A 22,434-nucleotide genomic window follows, 5' to 3' on the forward strand; every position below is an offset into this window, starting at 1 on the left:
TCCATCTAAAGTGACATGTCAGTAAACATTAGGATGTGTGAGTCAACCTGAAACATACAAATCCCTTACATTTTTCTTTTGTTCAAATCCCTTTGACAAAATTCCTGCTGCGGTGGTAGTAACTTGGGATAAACTTAGATTGGAGTTAACTGAGATTTTACTAGAAATGCACAGGTAGAAAACACAGAAGTGCTCTTCTACTGCTCTTCTACTGCCGCTAAAAACATCAAACTGTGGCTTTTAAACTGAAAGAAGAAAGGACATATGATCCATCAAATTAAGTTAAGTAAAGAAGGGACAGGAGTTGCTTCGGCTTCGTAGTTGTGCCATTTCATATTTGATCTACTTCATTTTGAAAAGACAGTAATGGGAAACATTGACAGGAAGAGTTAGAATACATCACACTTTGCCAAAGTTAAAATGGAAGACTTTCCAAAAAGTCAGTGAGCAGCACAATAGCTTTTTTTCCCCCACATTGCATAAAACACATGGTATTTTTTTTATTTTTTTTATTTTTTTATTTTATTTTGGAGCTTGTAAATATCTGTCGATTTTAAAACTTCAAAATAAAAGCTTTGATCTCTAGATAAAATCTGCAACTGTCTCTATATTATATACTACATTTTAAACATTGGCTTTAAGGAGCAGCCCTTTAAGTAAGCTTCCATGTATATCTTGACGAATATGAGTGTCAAAATCTATGACTGAAAATGCCATTAGCTTTAAAGCAGAGCTTTTGGGGGGGGGGGGGGGGGGGGGGGGGGGGGTTTCAACTAAGGATACCACGGACTGGAGTAATTCCTTTATCTCCTCAGACTTGCTTGGTTATGGTTCTGTGTTGTGGACTTGGTGGAAGTGTTGGATTGTTTAAATTGTAACCGCTAGAGGGATACATATACGCCTTCCAAACTCCGTAAACACCATCCCATCACTATGTGCCATAGAGAGAATTACCGTCAGTGAGAGTTGCCTACCTGTGTGACTTCCCACTTTGAAAAAAAAAAAAAAAAAACCCCACAGCCCCGGAACATTTGAAACATGAGTTGTTCTTAAAAAGACTTAGAGAGAAACTGCCTCTAAAGCGGACGACGAGCTCCGACTCCTCCAAGTGTATCTGCTTCAGGCAATCAATGAGGACCGCGATGCTTACTTCTGCAGCTCTCTGTCCCTCTTTCTCTCTTTCGCCTCACCAGATATTATAGTGCATTTCAACTTTTGTACAGGCACACAGGCAAAGGGAAGTTTGGATTCCATTTTTGATCACAATTTACCTCTTGTTTCCTTTAATAAATATGAGAGGTCGGTTTGTTGTCACTTTTCTTTGGAATTTAATATGTGCCATTTCTTATGCTGTTTTACGGGTAGGATAAGGAAACAACAAAAAGGTGTGACAGGAGCTTGGCGGACAACTGTGGATTTCTGCGAGTAACTCCTACCGTCCAAAGGGGATGAGGGGGGCATCGGCCGGACCCCCCTCTTGATTGATTACTTATTAGTCATCCCTTTGGCTAAATGGGACCCATTGAAAAGGCACCGTGGAACACATACATGAATCAAATATTCCTGTGTCCCCTGAATGTCTCCAGAGTAGTTTTGCTTAAGAGAGGGGGTCGTGGCTTAGCATTATAAAGAGGGAAAAACAGCATAGCTTTATGGGTTTATTTAGACAGTTTCTACGGTTTGACATTCTACCGCTGTAAAAAGAGAGAGGGAAAAAAACTCGAGAGGATTCCAAAGAGGAGAACATTTGTGGACATACATATTTTTGTAGTTATTCCGTTGTTTCTTTTATTTTTTTTTTCTCTTATTTTTAAATATTTTTTGGCCATTTCCTCTCCCGAAAAATGAAACTTTGGACATCACCCTGGGTGTCTTGCCTGGTGATTCTCATCTTGTGTTTTGGATCAGAGTGCGGGACAGCCCGGAGAAAGGGGAGATCCAAGAGGGAGTTGGTGCGCATTAGGGAGGCGAAAGCCACCATCCCAGGGGCTTGTGCCACACGTCTGCCCCGGGGCAAACGGTCTTTGCCCGGCTTGGAGCGACGGGTGCTTCGCCAGCGTCGGCGCTCCTCGCATGCGGAGGAAAACTCTCCAGACCGGGGGAACGCTGTCTATTTCACCGGCATGGGAGATCAGCTACGGCTGAAGCCTGGCGTGGAGATACCCAGAGGAAATTTCACTCTGGAGATGTGGATCAAACCGGAGGGAGGTCAACGATCACCCACAGTGATTGCAGGTAGGATAGTCTACACATCCTCCTTCCTATTGTCAACCCCAACTCTTTATATTAGTGTAACTCCAAAACTGGCGAGTTAAATCTGATAAGGAGTCTAACTGAACATGCATATGTGCAGTATATTATCCCAGTGTCATGTAGCCCATCAAACAAAGCAACATGCAGTTTCAGCGAGTTGAAAATGAGTTCATCTATCAGACTAGACAATGATGTAATGCTCTCAAAAGTACAGCGGATATTTTAGGTAGTGCAAGCGTAGGGTCACTGGTGGAGATTTTGATCATATTTAAGTTTGCCACCTTGCAGAGCAATAATCGCTGCAACATGATTATATTTCACAAATGAATTTTCCTCTCATTCCTTCACTTCAGAAAGATGTTGCATGCGCGTTATTATCATAAAATCTAAGTGATGAGTACGGGCAGCAGATGTAGGCTACTGCATCATTTGACCGGCAGCTGATGTCACTGTGCGTAAAATGTAATTTCTCTGAGCCGACTTGGCTATTTTAAAACTATGATGTAATGGCCAAAACTTTGTGAGCGAGCACGTCACGTCAGGCACAAAACGGGAGAGATCCGTTGAATGTGGAGGCGCTCAAAGCTCGCGGCTCAGACAAGCCGCAAAGTGTCCCCCAAAATCGACACCTTTGGATAGGCTACCGGAGTTACGAGACAGGGCTGAGAGATCCAGGCAGCCCCCTAAACACCCCCCCCCCCCCATTCTCTTGAGCGAAAATGTCCTGCTTAAATGTGTTTGTGCAGTGGCGGTTGTGCGCTTCCACTGGTGTTGAGCACAGTCTCTCCAAAACCTCCAGACGCTTGCGCGGAATCATGGGTTATTCGCCGAGTTCCTAATTAAAGGCACAATCAGATAGTGATGATGCATTTCTAAGCACTGACTGCGCAGAGGAGGATACACAGGCACTTGAGTAGATCCCTGCCGTCAGAGGAAAGGTCTACACTTTGTAGTTGTCATCTGTGCGCACTCCTATTTTTTTGTCCTGCCAAGTCTGCAGCCATGCGTAAAGGAGCACCAGAAATGTGTGAAAAACCGCTCTGCATCATCTGTTTTGACCAATAGCGCTTTTATGCATTACAGTATTGGACAGTTTTCTTTTGTTGCTTTTCCTTGCCGATAGGGAGCGTTGCATACACAACTCATTGCCTGCTACAGTACTTGTGCAGATGGCTGCCTTTGAACTGAACTGAACTGAATTGAACTCAGTCCTCCTCAGCCTCCTGTATGCCAGTCTGCACGTTTGGGGACTTTACTAAACCATATGAGTAAATTTACTTGCTCTTTTATTTTCTATCTGTCTGGCTCTCTCAAAACAACCCCCTCCCACCCACACACATAAATAATCACTTATGTGTGTGTGTGTGTGTGTGTGTGTGTGTGTGCGCGCGCGTGTGCGTGTGTGTCTGTATTAAGATACAGTACACTTTTAGGTAGTGCAAGCCAGTTGGCAGGGATGTGCTCTGCAAAGCCAATCCCTTGTAACAGTCTCAAAGTGGGGGAGAGGGGTGGGGTGGGTGGGGGGGTGAGAGGGTCTGTTGTGACCTGAGTGACTCTTAGATTTTCAGGGGATGGACACAATAACAGGAACATCTGTACAGTATAATGCAATCTAGTGCAACAACAACACAAACGACCACCACCGCATCGACCGCAGATTTGAATAAACACCTCTCTGACACAATGTTAACAGAAAACGAACATTGTAGGCTTTGCAGATGTGGTGTTGGATCGCATTATTTTGTACAGGTGTTGTTGTTGTTGTTGTGCCCAACCGGTCCCTCCCTCCCCCCTTTACTCAAGATGAGAGAGATTAGCATTCATGTATAATCTTATGTGTTCTTTTTAAGATTTGCTCCAAGTGTGCTCACATTAGTGAACCAGAGAGGGGCCCCAAAGAGAACAAATATGATGATCAAACAAATTCAATAAAGCCTAATCTTTTAAATCCAATTCAGGCCTCAAAAATCCCAGTGCCTCTAAAAATGCTCCATCCCCTTGTTTTGATCCCAGCACAGTGTTGTTTGCAGCATCTGTTTTTTTTACTCTGTTGTTTTTGACCATCTCTCTCTCTGTCTCCCTCTCTCTTTTTTTTTTTTTTTTTTCATTTTTGCTCTCTTTCCTCAAGATTTTATTTTTTTTTCTTACTTCATGTATGTTATTGTTTTCTGTGCAGTTGGGAAGTTTAGGGTATCATCCCAGTCTCTGCTTGATTAACGGAAACTCAAATGTTATCTTTGCATCCATGACCAATTGTAGTGACTTGTTGTCTGGTTTTGAGTTGTTTCTGCGGAGTGTTTGCCAAAATATCTTAATTTAAGAAAAACACATGAAAAGGTTGTGACTGACCTCCCAAGATGATCAATTCATTATGATGTTTAACAAAGAAACTTCAAGTTACCAACTGTTAAAGTTGCATTTTTCAGTGAAAGGTTACCAAATTTTGTTTGACAACTCCTCGGAGAGGTATAGGGCAGATTTGGATATGGTCTTGCTTGACCACTTCTGGGGAGAAAACAGAATGTTCAAGGATCCAATCACCGATCAAACGGATGATTGATCAAACCATCATTAAATGCAAGTGTGGACTGTCTTGTGCCCTCTAAAGTGAAGCACAAAACTTCTACAGAAAAGGCTGTGCTGCCATTTCCCGAGTTTGACAGTTACATGTGGTTAGAATTGATCCCAGGTTTAAAAGCATTTGAGCCATTATAAGACTTTATACACACACACACACACACACACACACACACACACACACACACACACAGACACACACACAATCAGAACATCAAGTTCTGTGTCCAAATGTTATGCAAACTTTGTTGTGCCCTATTAGCCCTTGTATCCGGGTCATGTTGGGTTGTCCCGCATCAAAGGAAGAGGGAAATAAATCACGAGAGGAACGGAGGCTCTCTTCCATGACCTGCTGGGGACAATTATATGCAGACGTTGGCAGATAATTGCTGCGATAACAGACATATCTTGCTGCTGTTATCTAGTGTGATGAGACACACAACAATATGTTCAACAACAATCTTGTTGAGGGCCCTTTTTTTTTTCTGCATCGGCACCTAAAATTCGTTTCCTCCTCCTGTTTCACTATAGTCAAATGTAACTGGGATGCTATGAATAATCTTGAGGCCATGACTAATCACCTGGCACGTTGTTGGAGCTTGCAGAGAGGCTGACTAACTGTAACTCAACTCAACTAGAAAATATCTTCACAGTGTTATTAGTTTGAGCCACTACTACAGTCATGCACTGACTGCCTTATTTATGAGTGTTGTTGAGTACCCCAAAAATCCTGATTCATGTGCTTACATTAAATGGGAAGGTTTAATTGGGAGAGTGACAGTGAGACTGTCACGGTGTAAGTTACAATGTGGACAAAGTGGTGTTAATTTATGTCACCTGACATTCAAAAACATGTTGAAGTGCAACTGGTGGTAGATCATTTATGACTCATTTAAACCAGCATTTCGTTGATTTAAATCAGAGTGAAACTCGACAGCCAAGTCAAGTGTTTAAAGTCAAGTGTTTTAAAGTGGCACGATGACATTTTCATTATCGATATCTTTGTTATGTTTGTTAAGTTTGTTTTTGATATATCAATGGAATTTTCCATTGTCTCCTCAAGGAAATTGCTGTGGCGGTCACTTTCGTATGACTATGAAAAGTGCCTTTCTTTGACCTTTCCGAGCCAGAACAGCTCAAAAGTAAACGGAGTCTTCATTGTTCCCTTCCTCCCTGCTTTTTATCAAGTCCTTGTGACATTTTTCTTTGTGTGTGCATGTGTATTTTTTTTTACTTAACTTTTTCTTTTTTCCTGAGTGTATTTTTCTTGGAAGAAGACAAATGGCAAGTGCGAGGAAGGTTGCCTTTGAACCTGACAGGAACAGCTCTCCACTGTAGCGTGTGCACATGCAGATCCCTTCATGTGCGTGTTTGTTTATGTTTCTGAGTGGACACAAATGTGTACCTCAGCGTTTCAATTTGTTCTGTGCATATGTGGGGGTGTGTATTTGTTCATGAGCACGTATATATATGCGTATCTGTATTAGAATGTGCATATGTGTGCGTAGGTGTGTTTGTGTGAGCCCGAGCAGTCGCAGTGCAGGGTCTGGAAAAGTGTAGTGTGTTAGATTAATTGAGCATGGCAGAATTATGACAGCTGTTTACACTAGGAGCCCTACGAGCATTTTAGCACACCTTTTAGCCTTGAGTGCGCTAGCTGACAGATGGAAGGCTTTTTCCTTCCAGTGTAGTGGAAAGCCTGAAAACGTCATCCACCAAGAGACTGACCTTGACGCTGAACCCAACCTTCACTCTTTGAACATTAGTCCATTGAAATACCAAGTTAATGAATGCGTACCGGAGTGTTCATCTAATTAGAAACAGGTCAAAGTTAGCAAGATGTCAGTGCAATCACCATTAGCCAGCCATTTATTGCAGGCTTTGATAGCCTAATCGATGGGGAACAAAGGCATCTGAAGTGGACAAGCACATTGAGGCAAAGATGTGATCATCACTATGATAATCAGCTTACAATTTCAGACCATACTAAAGTTAGCAGAGACAAATATGAAGGGTATTTACAGGCATTTAGAAGCAACTGTAAAGGATACTCCATACCTTCTTCATATGGGAGTCTCTTAATGGAAAGATATAACTGCCAGAAAGCCAGTGGTTACAAGTGCTACCTTAATATTAACAAAACCCAGGAATGTACTCAGCTCCAGTCCAGCTCTCTCCCCAGGATCACCTGTGAACACCAGGACTTTCACATGCTGAGATGGACCTTGTGAGGCATGTCAAAGTGCTTTGGAACCTGTGCACAGTTTGACTGGACTGTTTGGATATATGCAACAGTCACGAACATGCACAAACACACATGCACACGCACAGATGTGCACTTGTGTGCCTGCACACACACACACACACACACACACACATACACACACACACACACACACACGCACCTCAACAAGCGCTAAACAAACAAACAGTTAGCATTCAGAGATCCCCTAAGAAGTGAAAACACATTACCATGCTGAAGCTGACATACACGGTCCAAGTGAAACAGGAAAAAGGTGTTTTGGTGCCTCTACAAAAACAAGGCTTTAGCAGAAAACTAGCCTTCTCTGGCTACCCTACTGGCAAGGGACATTTACACGAACAACTTTAAATGCGCTCAGTGTTCACGAAAGGCCTAGACCGAGATATTTCCATGGGGTCTCCCTTAGCTAAACATGCACTTCAACCCAATTTCCAGGACAACATGCCCTTAGATATCAAAAAAATATATATCATATTAATGCATTTCTTGCTCTCTAACCTCAGCTACATTTTCAGCATCCCTCTGGAAATGCATTATGTTTAGAGAATTCAAAATATACAGTGAAATCTAATTGCAATATGTAACACCAAATACTTGAATAAAATTAGCATTAGGGATTGTATGCATGTGACTTATGCAGACTGTAAAAAATGTTTGATTGAAAGGACAGGATGTGGACAGTGTCAGTTATCTTCAATGTGATTAATAAACAATGTTTTTTATTTCTGTTCATTTTCTCATATTAAAGCACATATTAAATAACTTTTTCTCCATTCTCTCTCTAGGCCTGTACGACAAATGTTTCTATGCCTCCAGTGACCGCGGCTGGCTGCTTGGCATCCAGGCAGTTAGTGAACACGGGAACCGTGAACCCCGCTTCTTCTTCTCCCTTAAAACTGACCGTGCCCACAAAGTGACCTCAATCCACTCCAATGCTCGCTACGTCCCCAACCAATGGGCACATGTGGCAGTCACATATGATGGCGTGTACATGAAGCTATTCGTCAATGGTGCCCAAGTGGGCGTCAGCCGGGAGCAATCGGGTGATGTCTTCAGTCATTTAACCAAAAAGTGCAAAGTGCTGATGATTGGGGGGAATGCACTGAATCATAATTACAGGGGAGCAGTGGAAAGGGTGGGTCTATGGAGGCAGGCCCGAGGGCAGAGGCAGATTATCAGGGATATGCAGGGCCACGATGACCCCCAAGATCTACCTCAGCTGGTCATTCGTGAAACTTTTGAGCACCCAGGCCGAAAGTGGCTGACTGTAAAAGATGGTAGCTTTCCTCTGCCTGAGCAGGGAGGAGGTGGGCGATTTATGGGCGGCGGTGGTGTTGGAAATGCTGAGGGATTACTGGACACAACGCTGGACCCCCCAACTTGTGGTCAAACTGTCTGTGACAACGTTGAGGTTATCAATAACTACAACCAGCTTTGGACATTCCGCCGGCCCAAGAAAGTACGATATCGTGTCATAAATATATGGGACGATGCACGGATGAGGCCGACTGTATCTGACCACCAGATCAGCCTGCAGCACCAGCAGCTAAATGATGCCTTTAGCCCCTACAACATCACCTGGGAGCTCAGCATTCACAATGTGACCAATTCCTCCCTTCGTAACCGGCTGATTCTAGCTAACTGTGATATCAGCAAAGTCGGCGATGATGCATGCGACCCAGAATGCAACCATCCGCTGACAGGGTTTGACGCAGGTGACTGCATGTCTGGGCACCGGAGCCGTTGCCCTGAGCACAAACAGGGGAATGGTGTATGTGACCCTGAATGTAACTGGGAAAACTTCTTGTATGACCTTGGCGACTGCTGTAATCCCAATGTGACCGATGTGACCAAGACATGCTTCAATCGCTCCTCTCCACACAAGTAAGATCACTTCCTTCACTTTTTTGCATGCTGTTATGTTTTCAGCACTGGTAATCCTCTTTGGTAGATATTAAGGTAGGAATATTGTTTGTATTTAGTTTTGGTGAGTTTAAGTCATATGTTTTATACATTTTTTGGTTGACATGACTGAATAATTTTGGTAAATCCACCCAACACCGTGGCCTCACATGCCTCAAGTAAATCAAACAACAAATCTTTCCGTACATGTGTCCCTGAAGAAAGGTTTTCATGTCTAGTCCTACTGTTTCCTGACCACTGGGGCTGAGCCTGAGTGTAACTCAACTCCCAGCCTGTGTGGCCTGGGAAATCCTCTGGGGGCAGCTAGTCCAATCTAGCCTTGGCCTGGTTCAATCAGTGTTCCACACTTAAGCAGGGCAAAACAAACGCAACCGGATGACTTTCCTGGTAGCAAATGCGCAGGCCAGACCGCTCATTTTTGTATCCATTTTTCAACAACTCTCCCCACCTTTTTCTACTCTGTGTCTCCTATACCCATGGTCCTAATTAAGCTGGCTTGATTGGAGAAGGGAGTTCGTTCGGAAAGAGTGACACTCTAAACAAAGTGTAAGGGCAATTAGAGGTCAGGGAAGAGAGTCCAATATGGGTTTTGCTTGTAGCAATGGAAATCATTTCAAAGACATACCACTCTCTCCAGGAAACCAGCGACAGACATGTTTCCTGGGGAGGCAGGTATGGGTCCCTAAACGTGGCTGCCTGAAAGAATTTTTCCAGGAAAAACAGTGAAGGAAGTTCACTTCACTTGCACGTGAATACCAGTATTACAGAACCTCCCAGGTGTATTGTACATGAAGCAAGAGATTATGTGGTTTCATGCGGCTACTTGAGGAGAATGCAGAGGCCCTCATGAATGCATGAAAGTTTTTGTTTTTCTGGTAATCTCATTGTGGCTTGTAGATGATGAGTAAAAGCTGGCAAGGCGAATAAATCTCTGGAATTTGCTGTAATAAGTTTTGTGCCAGACCTCCAATAGCAGGATTGTTTGTTTCTTGGTACACTGAAACTCAACACAGTAGACTGAGACATTTTTGTGGACAATGCAGGGGGTGTTTATGGTTACGCCAGAAAAGTAGACAAAAATGACTGAAATTCAGATGTTTGTCGGTATTTCTTGCCACTGTTATGTGGGGACAAGAGAAAGGGAGAAAAACTAGTAGGGCCTAGTGTGTGGGATTGTTTGAGTCTTTCTGATAGCATGAATCAAGGAAACCAGGCTGTTTTCAATCACAGTTAAGCTGGAAGCACTGTCTGTTTGGCACTATCCTGTTGTTTAAAATGACCGCTAAATAGCTAAATAATGACATCTAATTAGCAACATCAGAGGGGAAAAGCAGGTGGGTTTGCCGTTGCTTCCATCTCTCAATTCCCACCACATCCCTTCCAGCTTAGTCATCATTAGAAGCTCATTCATCAAGTGGCGGGCAAACTACTTCATTTAGACATCAGCCATTGGCAAAACACTTGCCGTTGCAATGTTCAAATCTCCTTGTGGGCATTTGAAAGATGGACTTGTGAAAGGAAGGATACCAGCAAGAGCGAGAAGGAGACAAGCAGAGAGAGGACAAGAGACTTTTCAGTCGAGGAAAAAAAAAAAATAGATATAATCTCCTCAAGTGGTTGCTTATTTTGCTTTGATTATGGTATGTCTAGAGAGACTTGCAGAGAGCTGCACTACAAACAGTTTGACATTCCTCCTTAATTATGGAATTCTGGATGAACAATGTACTGTGTATGCAGGGGAACAATAGTTGTGAGGTCCTGCATTTATTTTTGCAGCGTTTGCGCCTGTTACCACTTACATGTAGTGTTTTCAAAAATCTGGCTAGCACAGGACACAGGCAGCTCTGTGGTCCTGCAACAGTCTTTCCTCACAAAATACCATTGATAATAACCCCCCCCCTCCACATTTGGCTGAGGGAAATGTTTTTGCATTGTTTTCACAGCCCTTGGTTTTGACACTTCTTACGGTTTCGGTGGTATTTGATGTTATCTGACGGCATTTATTTGAAAGGTTGAACATTCTTATGTCTGGAGCTAAGGACATCTGAAATTGTTCCTGTAATTCATACGGTGCCAATTTACATTATACTGTATGTGCAGAGAGGCAGACAACAAGCACCCTGAACAAGTTGTTTGAGATGATAATGTGTGTGTGTCTGACTGTCCACGAAAGACCAATAATACCTGAGCAGCTGGATTGAAGTAAATTCTATAATATTGGAATACTTCAGAGTCAGATGGTGTTTGCCAGTAGCTGATATTCAAGGCTTTTTGGAAACATCTCCCAGTCAAAAGCAAGATGGATACACAAAGTTGGTAAGGCGGATATTTGGACCATTTCCGCATCAATATGTTTTTGGGAAATGAAGTTCTGGCCTGGCTTTGTCAGAGGCTAATAGGTCATCCGTTTTCCCCTGGCCTCTGTCTCTCTCCCCCTCCTAAGTCAATACCTCTCAACGTGGCAGGTTAATGGATGGACCACCCTTTCTCTCTCTTTCACTCCCTCTCCCTGCTGTATTCCAGCTCAGAGCAGGGAGCTAATCTCTAGGGCCCTTGACTTGGGTGTTTTACAATTGGTCGTCTAAACCTTAAGCCCCCGTCCCATAAAACATAATGGAGTGCTTGGGCGTAAATACCAGGACTTTGCACTTCCCCTTTAAAGCCATAGCACACTTCTAAAAGCACCTGTTGAGGTTTCACCTGTGCTCTCATGGGCGCTGATAGTAGTCTTTCTGCATAACTAGGCGACTGAGGGGAAGGTGGAGTAAGGAGGAGGAGGAGGTTTCACTTGGACCACTGCAGTCAGGCCAGGGAGTTGCATCTGGTGGTCTTTTGAAAGCATGGCACACCAGGGAATTCAGCTGATAATGACTTGGTGAGGTAATTGTGGTTCAGGAGTCAAGGAGGGCACAGATGAAGAGGTTCACACACATCTGCCAGGACTGAGAGCGTTCACCCCGGTCCTCGATTAAGAGCTCCTGCTTCAGATAGCAACTGGGGAGAGGTGGGGTGAGCATATGGATTCTGCCGTTGCTCATTCCATGTGTCTCCAGATCCCGCTTCCTCAAACTCCGCTCTCACCAACGAGCAGTCGCTGCACGGTCTCTGGAATCTGAGCGTTGACACAGTCCTCATGCATGTGTCTTCCATGGAAGGGGAAAAAAATAATCAGAGCAAGTTGGGAGGTTAAAGAGGAGAGAGCAAGTATAGTAATAAAGGCAGAGATGAATGATGGGTTTAGGGGCTGTGGTGCTGACTGACTTGATGACAGGGGAGCGGAGGGCCCCCTCCAATTTTAAAAGTGTTCTTGGCCGTGAGACTGTCATGCCATGCCAGCTCACCCCAGCTTTCACACTATGCTGCTCCAGACATACGTATACGAGGCAAATTTATGGGTTTATATGAATTATATATGGGTGTAAATGGATGAAGTCATAATCCCCTATTTAATATGTATCAGATATAAAAGCATTAACACGGCCGTTTGAGCTGCCTTGCACACTCCTGGATCTCCCTGCAACAGATGCCCTGCAGTGGTGCCTGAATTTTGTTGAAGCCCGATTTTCTGCAGTCACCTTACCGTTCTCTCTCTTTCTCTGGCTCCTTCAATTTTTCACTCTCTATTTCTCCTTCTTTGTAAGTCTTTGTAAGTTTTTTTTTTTTTTTTTTTTTTTTTTCCCAGGACATGTCTAAAAAGTGGTGTGGTTAAATGCATGGAAAATCCTGTCCTTCCCAAGTGGCTCATCTCTAGTGAAAAAATGTATGATGAGAGGCAAGAGAGGGGAACAGGGGCTATGGGATGGGGAAATAGTTGAGGGGTGTGAGAGAGAGAGAGATAGAGAGAGAGAGAGAGAGAGAACACTGGGGGCGGGGTAAAGCGGGGTAAAGGGTTATTGGCAGGGAGGTTTGAGTAAGATGTGGACGGACAGATTGAATGGCCCAAACTCATCTGACTACACGATGAAGTCACTGGGTACTGACTTCTGACAGTGGCAACAAACCGAAGCGTTTCCCAGATCTTTACCAACATGACTCATTAGACATATTGTGAAATAAAGAAGAAAAAAAAGCACCCACATGTATGCACACGCAGACACACAAATTGCCTTTTTTTTTTATTATTATACTCAAACCGTGTGTCTTTGCTCTGAAAGTCCCTCTGCGCATCAGATCAACATGTGATGCACATTATGTTTTTGTAACAGGGCCAAGGGCGTTACAATAATTGAACTCGGATTAGTTAGGTTTTGACCCTGTAGTCGAATTGCTGCTTTTATTCACTGCTGACTCAAATCATTTCAGCATCAAACCCCTCTGACCCTTATCCCCCCTCATGCATGTCCGAAAACTCTGGACAAATATTTTCTAAGGAAATAATGAAATTCCTGAAATTATTAGGAAGAGGGACCTTATATCATCTGTTCTCTCCCTCTCTCTCTCTCTCTCTCTCTCACTCCTTAAACCTGGCCCCAGTGAGTGCCCCCAGTTGCTCTCGTGTAGACTTGAGGAAAGCATTTGCAGAACTGAACTTTTTACTCATGTATATATTTCACGTCTGTGTCGAGGGAACACTGTCTTCTCTAAGCGGCTCCTTATCCAACTTGTGATTTGAGGCAGAGAGACCTTGTCCAACAAAGGTTTTAGAGATGTTATGAAACATTTCGTGGAGCTGCATATGAAATGTGCATTGGTGGTAACCTTAGTAGGCTTGTCGCGGTGGGAGCATGATCTCACTAGGGTAAATTCTTCCAGAACACTGCCAAACACCAGTGTTAGTGACTTTTAAATTGCTTCCTTTAGGCTACATTGAACATACGCTATGAGACAGATTGGTTTTACACTCAAATTTTTAATATTTTATGCAGACACTTGCTTTTCAAACATGAAACTATTCACCAAAAAAGGAAAAAGAGCACATTGGTCGTAGCTGGCTGGCTTATTTAATACATTTTAAAAATGCTGAGAACAAAATAGATTTTGTGGTTCTTATAATGTTGCTCAAATTCTAGACCCCAAATAAAATGCTCTAATGATCTAAAAGAATAAATGATCTAATAAAAATAACTGAAATTTCTTTTATATACTGAATAAAAACTGGCCTATAAAGAGAAACTAGTTTGACACTGAACCTCAACTGGTACCACTCAAGCAGTTGCACTTCTTTTGGCAATCAAATGCTCCACTATAATACAGCTGAAATCACGAGATGTCAAATTTGATCCCCTCTACTTTCAGCTGCTATTTCTGCAGATGTCACTTTTGTTATCACAGGACCATCAATCATAAATCGTGTTGCATGTCAGTGAGTCTCTTAATGCAGTTTTTTTTTTTAAATGTTTTTTTTTAAATCACATAAAATGGTGCCAGTGAAATGATAGTTGGCACAGTAGTGAAATCTTAAACATTGTGTGGGCGATACTGTCAGCGGTCATCTCAACTCCTTAACTGCTACACAAATGAAATGAAATCAAGCCTTTGCCCAGTGGAATTCTACACGACCCCATAACATTACAATATAAAACAGTGTAAATATACTTAATGTTGAGTCAGATGTTGAGTGGAAGAGTAAATATAAATAGCACGCTCTAGAGTTCTGCACTTCACAAAGGTGCGAGTCTTTGAAATGTTTTGCTTTCATCCTCGTGTTTAGCTGTGTTCCCTTCAGTGGGACAAATGTGATCTGCACTTTTAAAAAAAGACAAACCATGACTTTTAGTCTCGCAAAAATGATGTCGCACATATTGAAATATTGAAATAAGTGCGAACAAACAGCTCAGTATCAGCTCAGATATGAGCAGTCCGTCACTATGCAGCACACAAACACCAGTTTTTGCTCAGGTATGAGGTAACTATCCCCTTTCATCCAGGCAAAACAGGACTTTACTCATTATTCCATTATTTAGCCACTGTCTTAGCGATGTGTAGACGGGTTGCCATTCACAAAAGAGGGCATGCAAGTTAGTACACATTTAACTAAAGAGGAGGGACAGTGAAATCATTGAGTGCACTCTTTTGTTGGGATGAATCGTAATCTTAGAATTTAATGCACTTCTGATCCAAGCACAAAATATGCCTACAAAACATAATGCGAGCGAGTGGGTCATACAAACTGGGTCAAAATATCCAAAGAGGATCTAATTTGTGATAGTAGGGCCAATGTCTTGTTTTGTTTCTGATAAACTCATGTTTCTGTATCCATTGTGTATCTATTTCCAAAGCCTCCGAGAGCCAAAGGAAAAGAATAAACTATCACTTCAGCATATGCAACAGATTATTGGCTCTTCCAGGAGATGACTGAGCGCGTTGATGCTGTTTGCCAGGACCACCAGCCAAGCTCATAGAGAAAACTTATTTGATGTGTTCATAAAATGAATGACAGTTTCACTGCTGGAAAGACATCTCATTGTGTTGAATGATTGCAGTCATTAGTGCTGCCGTTAGTGTTCCCAGAGCGGAGACAAAACATTATGTCATGGATAGGGAGACATCAGAATACCTGAACAGCTGACTGAAATATCAGGCTGATCTGAGAAGCTATCAGAAAAATAAAATCTTAAAAGACATTTTGTACTATAGATGGAACCAAAATAAAGGAGAAAAACTGAAGCAGTGTTCCTACAGGGATACATAGAGTATCTTTTATTTCTTCTCATATACAGTATAATACAGCATTCAGTGTATTTAGGGCTATCATGAAGATTTGAATATTTAATATGAAATACAAGTGTATAAGATGGCCATGCAGGAAACATAGCAGATTTCACTCAGGAGTCAGTTCAAATAAATAATAATGCATCATTTTACTGCAGTGCAACTTGCATGACCATGAAAAAAACAAAAAAAACATTGCATGTGGCAATTCAATAGTAAAGTGGATCTTTTCCCACCAGCACCCGTTTGGTGCGTTTTGCCTTGACATCTTTTACTGTACGTCGAGATGAAGAAGAAGTGCACTTAAGAGAATTGTCAAAAACAAACAAAATAATGGATTTGAATTCAATTTTTATTGTGCTGGTTATTGCATGATTCACTGTCTTCCAACATAAAACATCCAACATCATCATGCACAGGAAAACATTGTGGCTTGGCTTTTAGAGTCGCCGCAAATCAAGAAATCAACCCAAAGAACACTATACGCTCATCGCACTGTTTATTTGCTTCTTGCACTTCCTAGACAACAACATCAACAACAGCACGGTCTGTAATCTCCCTTCTGTTGAGCAAATGTAAGTGAGCAGGAACTGCAGCAAAATTTAATGGAATGGGAAGAAATGATTCGACGGGTCAAAATTGATACCAGCCGGATTCACAGCTATTAAAAAGTTCTTTAAGCTTTCACTGCAGATGCACAGCGCCTGTGCCAGGGCTTCTAGACACAACATTATCAAAAATCTGTTGGTCATGTCCAAATGAGCGAGTGTTGTTGTGATTTTCAGACTGCAAGATGGTTTGCAGTAAAGACCTTGACTCGAGTCTACAAAGGGAAAATATTCTTCAGGCAGCGCGAGGAGAGAGAGGTTTTATTAAAAGTCTCTATTTATTTGGGCCTATTGGTTATAACGCCAACTGGTTTTAACCTCACAGGGTCAATTATTCCTCCTCATTCTGTTGGTTTAAGGGGCCGTTACAATTGCCAATAAAAAAATTCAACAGGGACCCAATTCTGAGCTCTGTTTTCCTGAACAATAACACTACATAAGCTCCTTTCTGGCTTGGAACACTGTTGTTATTTGTAAAACTTTTCCTTGGTGAAATGTGCGTTCACTAGGAAGAGACTATCCTAATTGTAGAGCTATTAACTTAATGTGAAATACTCTTTTTCTGGTGTTTTTTTATTTATTTTCCAGAGCCTATTTGGATGTGAAAGAGCTGAAAGAGATTCTGCATTTGGATGGCTCAACTCACCTGAATGTCTTCTTTGCCAACTCTTCTGATGAAGATCTGGCAGGGGTTGCCACTTGGCCGTGGGACAAAGAAGCCCTCACACATTTGGGTAGAAGACAAATAAAAGCGCATACATACATACAGTACATGCAGGCAGACACACTCACGTGCACATTCTTAAGCACATGCACACATCCTTTCTTCGGCAGCCCAGATTGTTGATTTTGAGTAATTACAGTTCAAGCCCCAAGCAGTTTCTGTCTTCATCACAGCTCTAACAGGGAAGAAGGTGATAATGAAGCTGAGGAGGCCCATGAATAATGCATTGTCTGAATCTTACTCCAGGTCCACAATTACTTTACACTACAGTAAGAATAGACATTTGTATTGTGTGAACCCTCCCTTGAATGTTTGCAGTGTTTACATGTGTGGGGGTGTGTGTGTGTGTGTGTGTGTGTGTGTGTGTCTGTATTTTCTCAGGTGGAATTGTGCTGAATCCTTCCTTCTACGGAACATTTGGTCACACTGACACGATGGTCCACGAGATCGGTCACAGCCTTGGGCTTTACCATGTGTTCCGAGGTATATCAGAGATCGAATCGTGCAATGATGCATGTTTGGAGACTGAGCCCTCAATGGAGACTGGAGATCTGTGCGCAGACACCAACCCCACCCCCAAATACAAAGGCTGCCATGATCCCGAGCCGGGCAACGAAACCTGCGGCTGTCGGCATTTCACACACACGCCGTTTAACAACTACATGAGTTATGCAGGTGAGATGGGGCCTCCATATGTGTTTTGCTGCTCACCTGGGCAAATTGTTACAGTTCTGCCTCTCACATGCAAAAAACTGACATACAAAGATCACCGTGGAGGAATTTGTTGGGTCTGTGTGCACACTGAGACAGGTGTGGAATTTAGCAGGGACCTTTCATGCGGAAAACACAGCGGGTGGCACATCCTTTCATGTCACTCCTTTTGTGCAAAAGTTTACCTTTTTTGATGTCAGAGTTAAATGAATGCTGCTAAATAAGTGGTTTATTTTTATTAATGTGATCAGACTCGTAGACTGATTTAATACCTGCTTCCCTTTCCTGTCACATATCAAACCAAAATCCAATCCTCACAGCAACCTCTTTCACCTGCAGATGATGCCTGTACAGACTCTTTCACACTGAACCAGGTGGCTAGAATGCACTGCTACCTGGATCTCATCTACCAGACCTGGCAACCCTACTCCAAACCTCCTCCAGTGCCAATGGCGCCGCAAGTTGTTGAGCAGCATCATAATTCTATCACCCTGGAATGGTTTCCACCGATTTCTGGACACTTTTATGACAGGTGAAATGAGCTAGATGGGTTGCCAACCAGATGCTGGTGTGCATGGTGATGGATGGGGTTGATTTAATGTTAAATGATTTATTTACAGACTAAGATGGGGCCATCTAAAAAACTGTGTGAAACTCTCCTCCTTTGCCACATAATTACAATAACTTTCATTACTGCGTCTTTACATACTGTATAAATGATGCGTATTTGGCCTGTATCTAAGTTGGTTGCTGTGCTTGTGTGTTGGTTTCCTAGAGAAGTGGGATCAGTGTGTGATAAATGCACTGAGGGGAAAGTTCTGCTGCAGTATGCCTCCAACTCCTCATCTCCACGACCGTGTGCCCCTTCTGGACACTGGTCCCCACGAGAGGCTGAAGGTACAGTGCAACACCATATAATACACTTACAGGTTGTTAGGTGTCATGGCATTGGACAGTGTCAGTGTGAGGTGGTAGATGGTTTGCAAGTTAGACAGTTCTTTGGAACATACAGTGGTTCAAGTGCACTCTCACTGATGCTTATTATAATAAAACTGTAAATATTGTTTCCTTCTTTATTCTTCACTGTGCACTGAATGCCAGTCTTAAATCAATTTCCTGACAAAAAGCTGTTTCTACTAAAAGTAAATTTAATAGAAAAGCTAAGCCACATCCACCTTTCATCTACTGTTTACCATATGATAACATGGTTTGAGGTTTGCTTTTTGTTGATCTTCTGAGTCAATATTCAAACATACAAAGATTTTGGTCACTGACTCAACCCCAAAACATGCAAATGACTCACTGGATTCATGACACTTGGGCCGTGGGACAACATGGAGGGATCAAGGAGGTCGCTTCCCAGTGGGATGGTGCTGTATATGGTACCACAATTCCCATATGAGGGCTCAGGTCCAAAACCAAGGTTAAAGGTCATGTCTTAGCTGTAATTCCCCATTTTTTTTTTTTTTAAATTTCACTTTAGGGGGATTTGAGTGGAGTGAATGCTGAAATTAGCAGGATTTTAGGGAGAAAAAAACAGTTTTCTCTCTTTTTTTCTGTTCTTGTCCTATTAGTGAATCCATATTAGAACATTAGAACTATACAAGGACAGGCTTTAGGGATGAGGTATTTAAGCTATAAAAATAGTTGATGTCCCATCTGTGCACCTCTGATAACTGAGTGGTCCTGGCAATCGCAGCTTCAAGCATATTCTGGATATTATGCATGTGGCTATGTGCAGCTATGTGTGCATGCTGTTGTATTCCCGTATTAAACCCATGTTATACACTTTATGATAACCTTCTACTTCTGTAAAGATCTGTAAAGCACTACATCTACACATCAAACTATATGAATTTGATCTTTGATAAATCTTCCATACTGCTGAAGAGCAGGGTAAAACTATTACCCAGAACACTGCTTTGTAAGCAAGGTATAAATGCTCAGTTAGACAGTTTATCATTCTGCTGAAATCTCTGAAAATAACCAAATAGGTGAATGAAATAATCAATGTAGGATGTTTTTGTGAAATGTGTTAGAAATCAGTTCATCTGCTTTCCATCCTCCTCATGCAGCCATTCCCTGACCTCTAGTAAACTTTAGCACAGATTTTATTCACTAATAATAAGACTGCACATAATCAGCCATCAGCATCCATACATACCTGAGATGTGGAACCCTTACATCACTGTTAGGTCATGTAGCTAGTCTGAACAAGGTCTATCATCCATCCATTATCCCACCTTTAAATTTAAAAAGTTGACAGGGCTTTCATTGTTTTGGCGCTTACACTCTGAAACCATCTTCCTCCATATATCAAATCAGCTAAATCTGTCAGCTGCTTCAGGCAGCATCAGATCCCTGATCTGTGTGGAAATGTCATATTGGTGTATTACACGTCTGTCTATTGTAGGCTACCATCTATCTGGTTTTTAGTTTTATGTGTAATTGTACATCTATGTATGAGTTTGATTGAGTGATATTACAATGGTGACTACAGCAATAACAGGATAAATTTTACCTTCAACCTCTTCTATTATTAGTAATAGCTATCACTTAATAATATAAAAAAAAGGAAAGTCACATAGTCCTAAAATGGTTATGAAGCTCATTCGTAATGGTTGCCCAGCTAAATAACATCTCTGTCAACCAGGGATATATATTTCTAATAGGGACAGACCCTTCCAAACAAACAAAATAACTAGTGTACTTTTAATAAAACCACCATCTTTTGGTGTGGAGTGTGGAATCCAGATACATTCATTGCACATGCATTCATCCATCTGTTTTTTGTCTATTACCATGAAACTAAATTTCAAAACAAATGGAAAAAAACACAAAAACCCCCATAATACTAATCTAACTGCGACCCAACACCATTAATAAGAGCAATAGTTAAATGATATTGTGCCAAACAGTTGAATTTGTGTCTCTGTCTCTGGTTGTGTTGCTTTTCTTAATGTTTGTATGTCTATGTGCATGTGTGTGTGTGTGTGTGTGTGTGTGCATGCATGTGTGTGTGTGTGTGTGTGTGTGTGTGTGTGTAGAAGCTCTATATATTATAAAGTCACTCAACCTTGCCCTCACACTGGCTATAGTGTGTGCACCAAAGGCAAGTCTGGGCTTGTCTAACATGCTGTGTGTGTAAACTGTACTCTATTTTCCCTCTTGGAAGGGGTCCCTGTTTGTGGCAGCTCCCCATTCCCTGTTAACTCTGCTTGGGCCAGCTTCTCACTGGATACCACAGCTGCCGTTTCCTGCTGTGATGGTGTATATGTGTCCAGCAGTTAGTCATTTCCAACAGACAGTCTGGCAAACTACTGACTCAAAGATATTGTAAACTAAACTATTGGCATATTATCTATTGACATAACATCCTTAAATTGGAAGATAAGCATGTTAACATATGTATTTGTGTGACGCTGCATATGCGTCTACATGCTTTCATCAGCGTCCATTAATGTGCATGGCACCTGTTATTGAAGGGCTTGTCAGCTGTGTCCTCACACTACTTGACTGGGAAACACTGGTGTGGTAAGAGAGAGCCAGAGTACCTCTCATAAATCTTTACTACTCTATGCCCCGGAGAAATATGGCAGGAGGAAAAAAAAAAGTAAGAATGAAAAAAAAAAAAAAAGGCAAAAACACACATGGATATGGATTGAGAGGAAGGGGTAAGAAGGTTGGGTGGGGTGGAAACCACCCAAGATAGTTAAGAGAACTGCATGTGGTTAGTGACATTTACAAGGGAGGATCCTGAGTTGATTGAAAACAGCAGTGTGCGTGAATGGAAGTGAAAGGTCCAGGATGTGTATGTTCACTATCAGATGTGTGTGGGACTGTGTGTGTGTGTGTGTGTGTGTGTGTGTGTGTGTGTGTGTGTGTGTGTAACTCTACTTGAATACACATTCCTGTTATTCTCTAAGTGCACCTCCATGTGCTCTTAATGTGCATTTGCAGTATACGGAATGCACAAAATGTTAAAATCTTAACAGCAAACATAAGTGTGTCTGTATGCATATGTCCACGATATTATTAGAATCCTCCTTGAGAGAAATACAGTTATCCTTGTTTGGAGTGTGGACCTGGAACATGGCCTAAATTGAGCCCTCTGTTCATGAAAAGTGTCAGGCCGACAAACCCTGGGTGGCATCACAGCAAGCCCTGACACTTTTCAAGAACAGAGGGCTCAATTTAGTTTGAAAAAAAAAACACACAACTTGTCCTTAATTGAGTCAGTGAACTGAAGATATGCTCGCTTTCTATCCCTTGATTTTACATAAAACCCATTTGGGACATTAAAAAAAAGTAATGCGATAGGTAGTTCTCCTCGACACATTAATGGGATCCCTGTGTTTAATTTATCATTCATTGTGTTCCATTATTATATCAAGTAATTGGCTAACGGAAAAACAAATGATCAAAGAAAGAGAGTATTGTCGTCTTTCCTGCCAAGTTCAGGCAAAGTACACTGGCCATGTTTGACAAAATGACCTCATGTCTGATGTAGCTGAGTGAATATTTATTTAATTAAAGCATTTACACCCTTAATGAACAGTAACTGTATATCGTGCAGAGGAAAGGACACAAGAAAGTTTGACCCTCGTTAGGTCGCAAAGTTAAAAGTGAAATATAGTCGACAATTGGTTCTTAATTGGTGGTGTCTCCTGGTAAACTTGTCATTAAAAGAAAAAGAGTTGGTTTTATTTAAATAAACATCTGTC

General features: G+C 42.0%; 1 protein-coding gene across 1 annotated transcript in view; it reads left to right on the top strand.

Moving 5' to 3' along the window:
* Window positions 1–800: 800 nt before the first annotated feature.
* pappaa (pregnancy-associated plasma protein A, pappalysin 1a) overlaps window positions 801–22,434 on the top strand; it is an 89,608-nt gene continuing 67,974 nt past the window's right edge. The window contains exons 1-6 of the mRNA XM_056404099.1: window positions 801–2,235; window positions 7,879–8,977; window positions 16,864–17,009; window positions 17,381–17,674; window positions 18,050–18,242; window positions 18,486–18,607. Coding sequence (XP_056260074.1) covers window positions 1,845–2,235; window positions 7,879–8,977; window positions 16,864–17,009; window positions 17,381–17,674; window positions 18,050–18,242; window positions 18,486–18,607 — 2,245 coding nt within the window. The 5' untranslated portion in view covers window positions 801–1,844. The remainder of the gene's footprint in view (window positions 2,236–7,878; window positions 8,978–16,863; window positions 17,010–17,380; window positions 17,675–18,049; window positions 18,243–18,485; window positions 18,608–22,434) is intronic.

Source organism: Seriola aureovittata, chromosome 18 (genome assembly GCF_021018895.1).
Source record: "Seriola aureovittata isolate HTS-2021-v1 ecotype China chromosome 18, ASM2101889v1, whole genome shotgun sequence".
NCBI classification, from domain to species: domain Eukaryota; kingdom Metazoa; phylum Chordata; class Actinopteri; order Carangiformes; family Carangidae; genus Seriola; species Seriola aureovittata.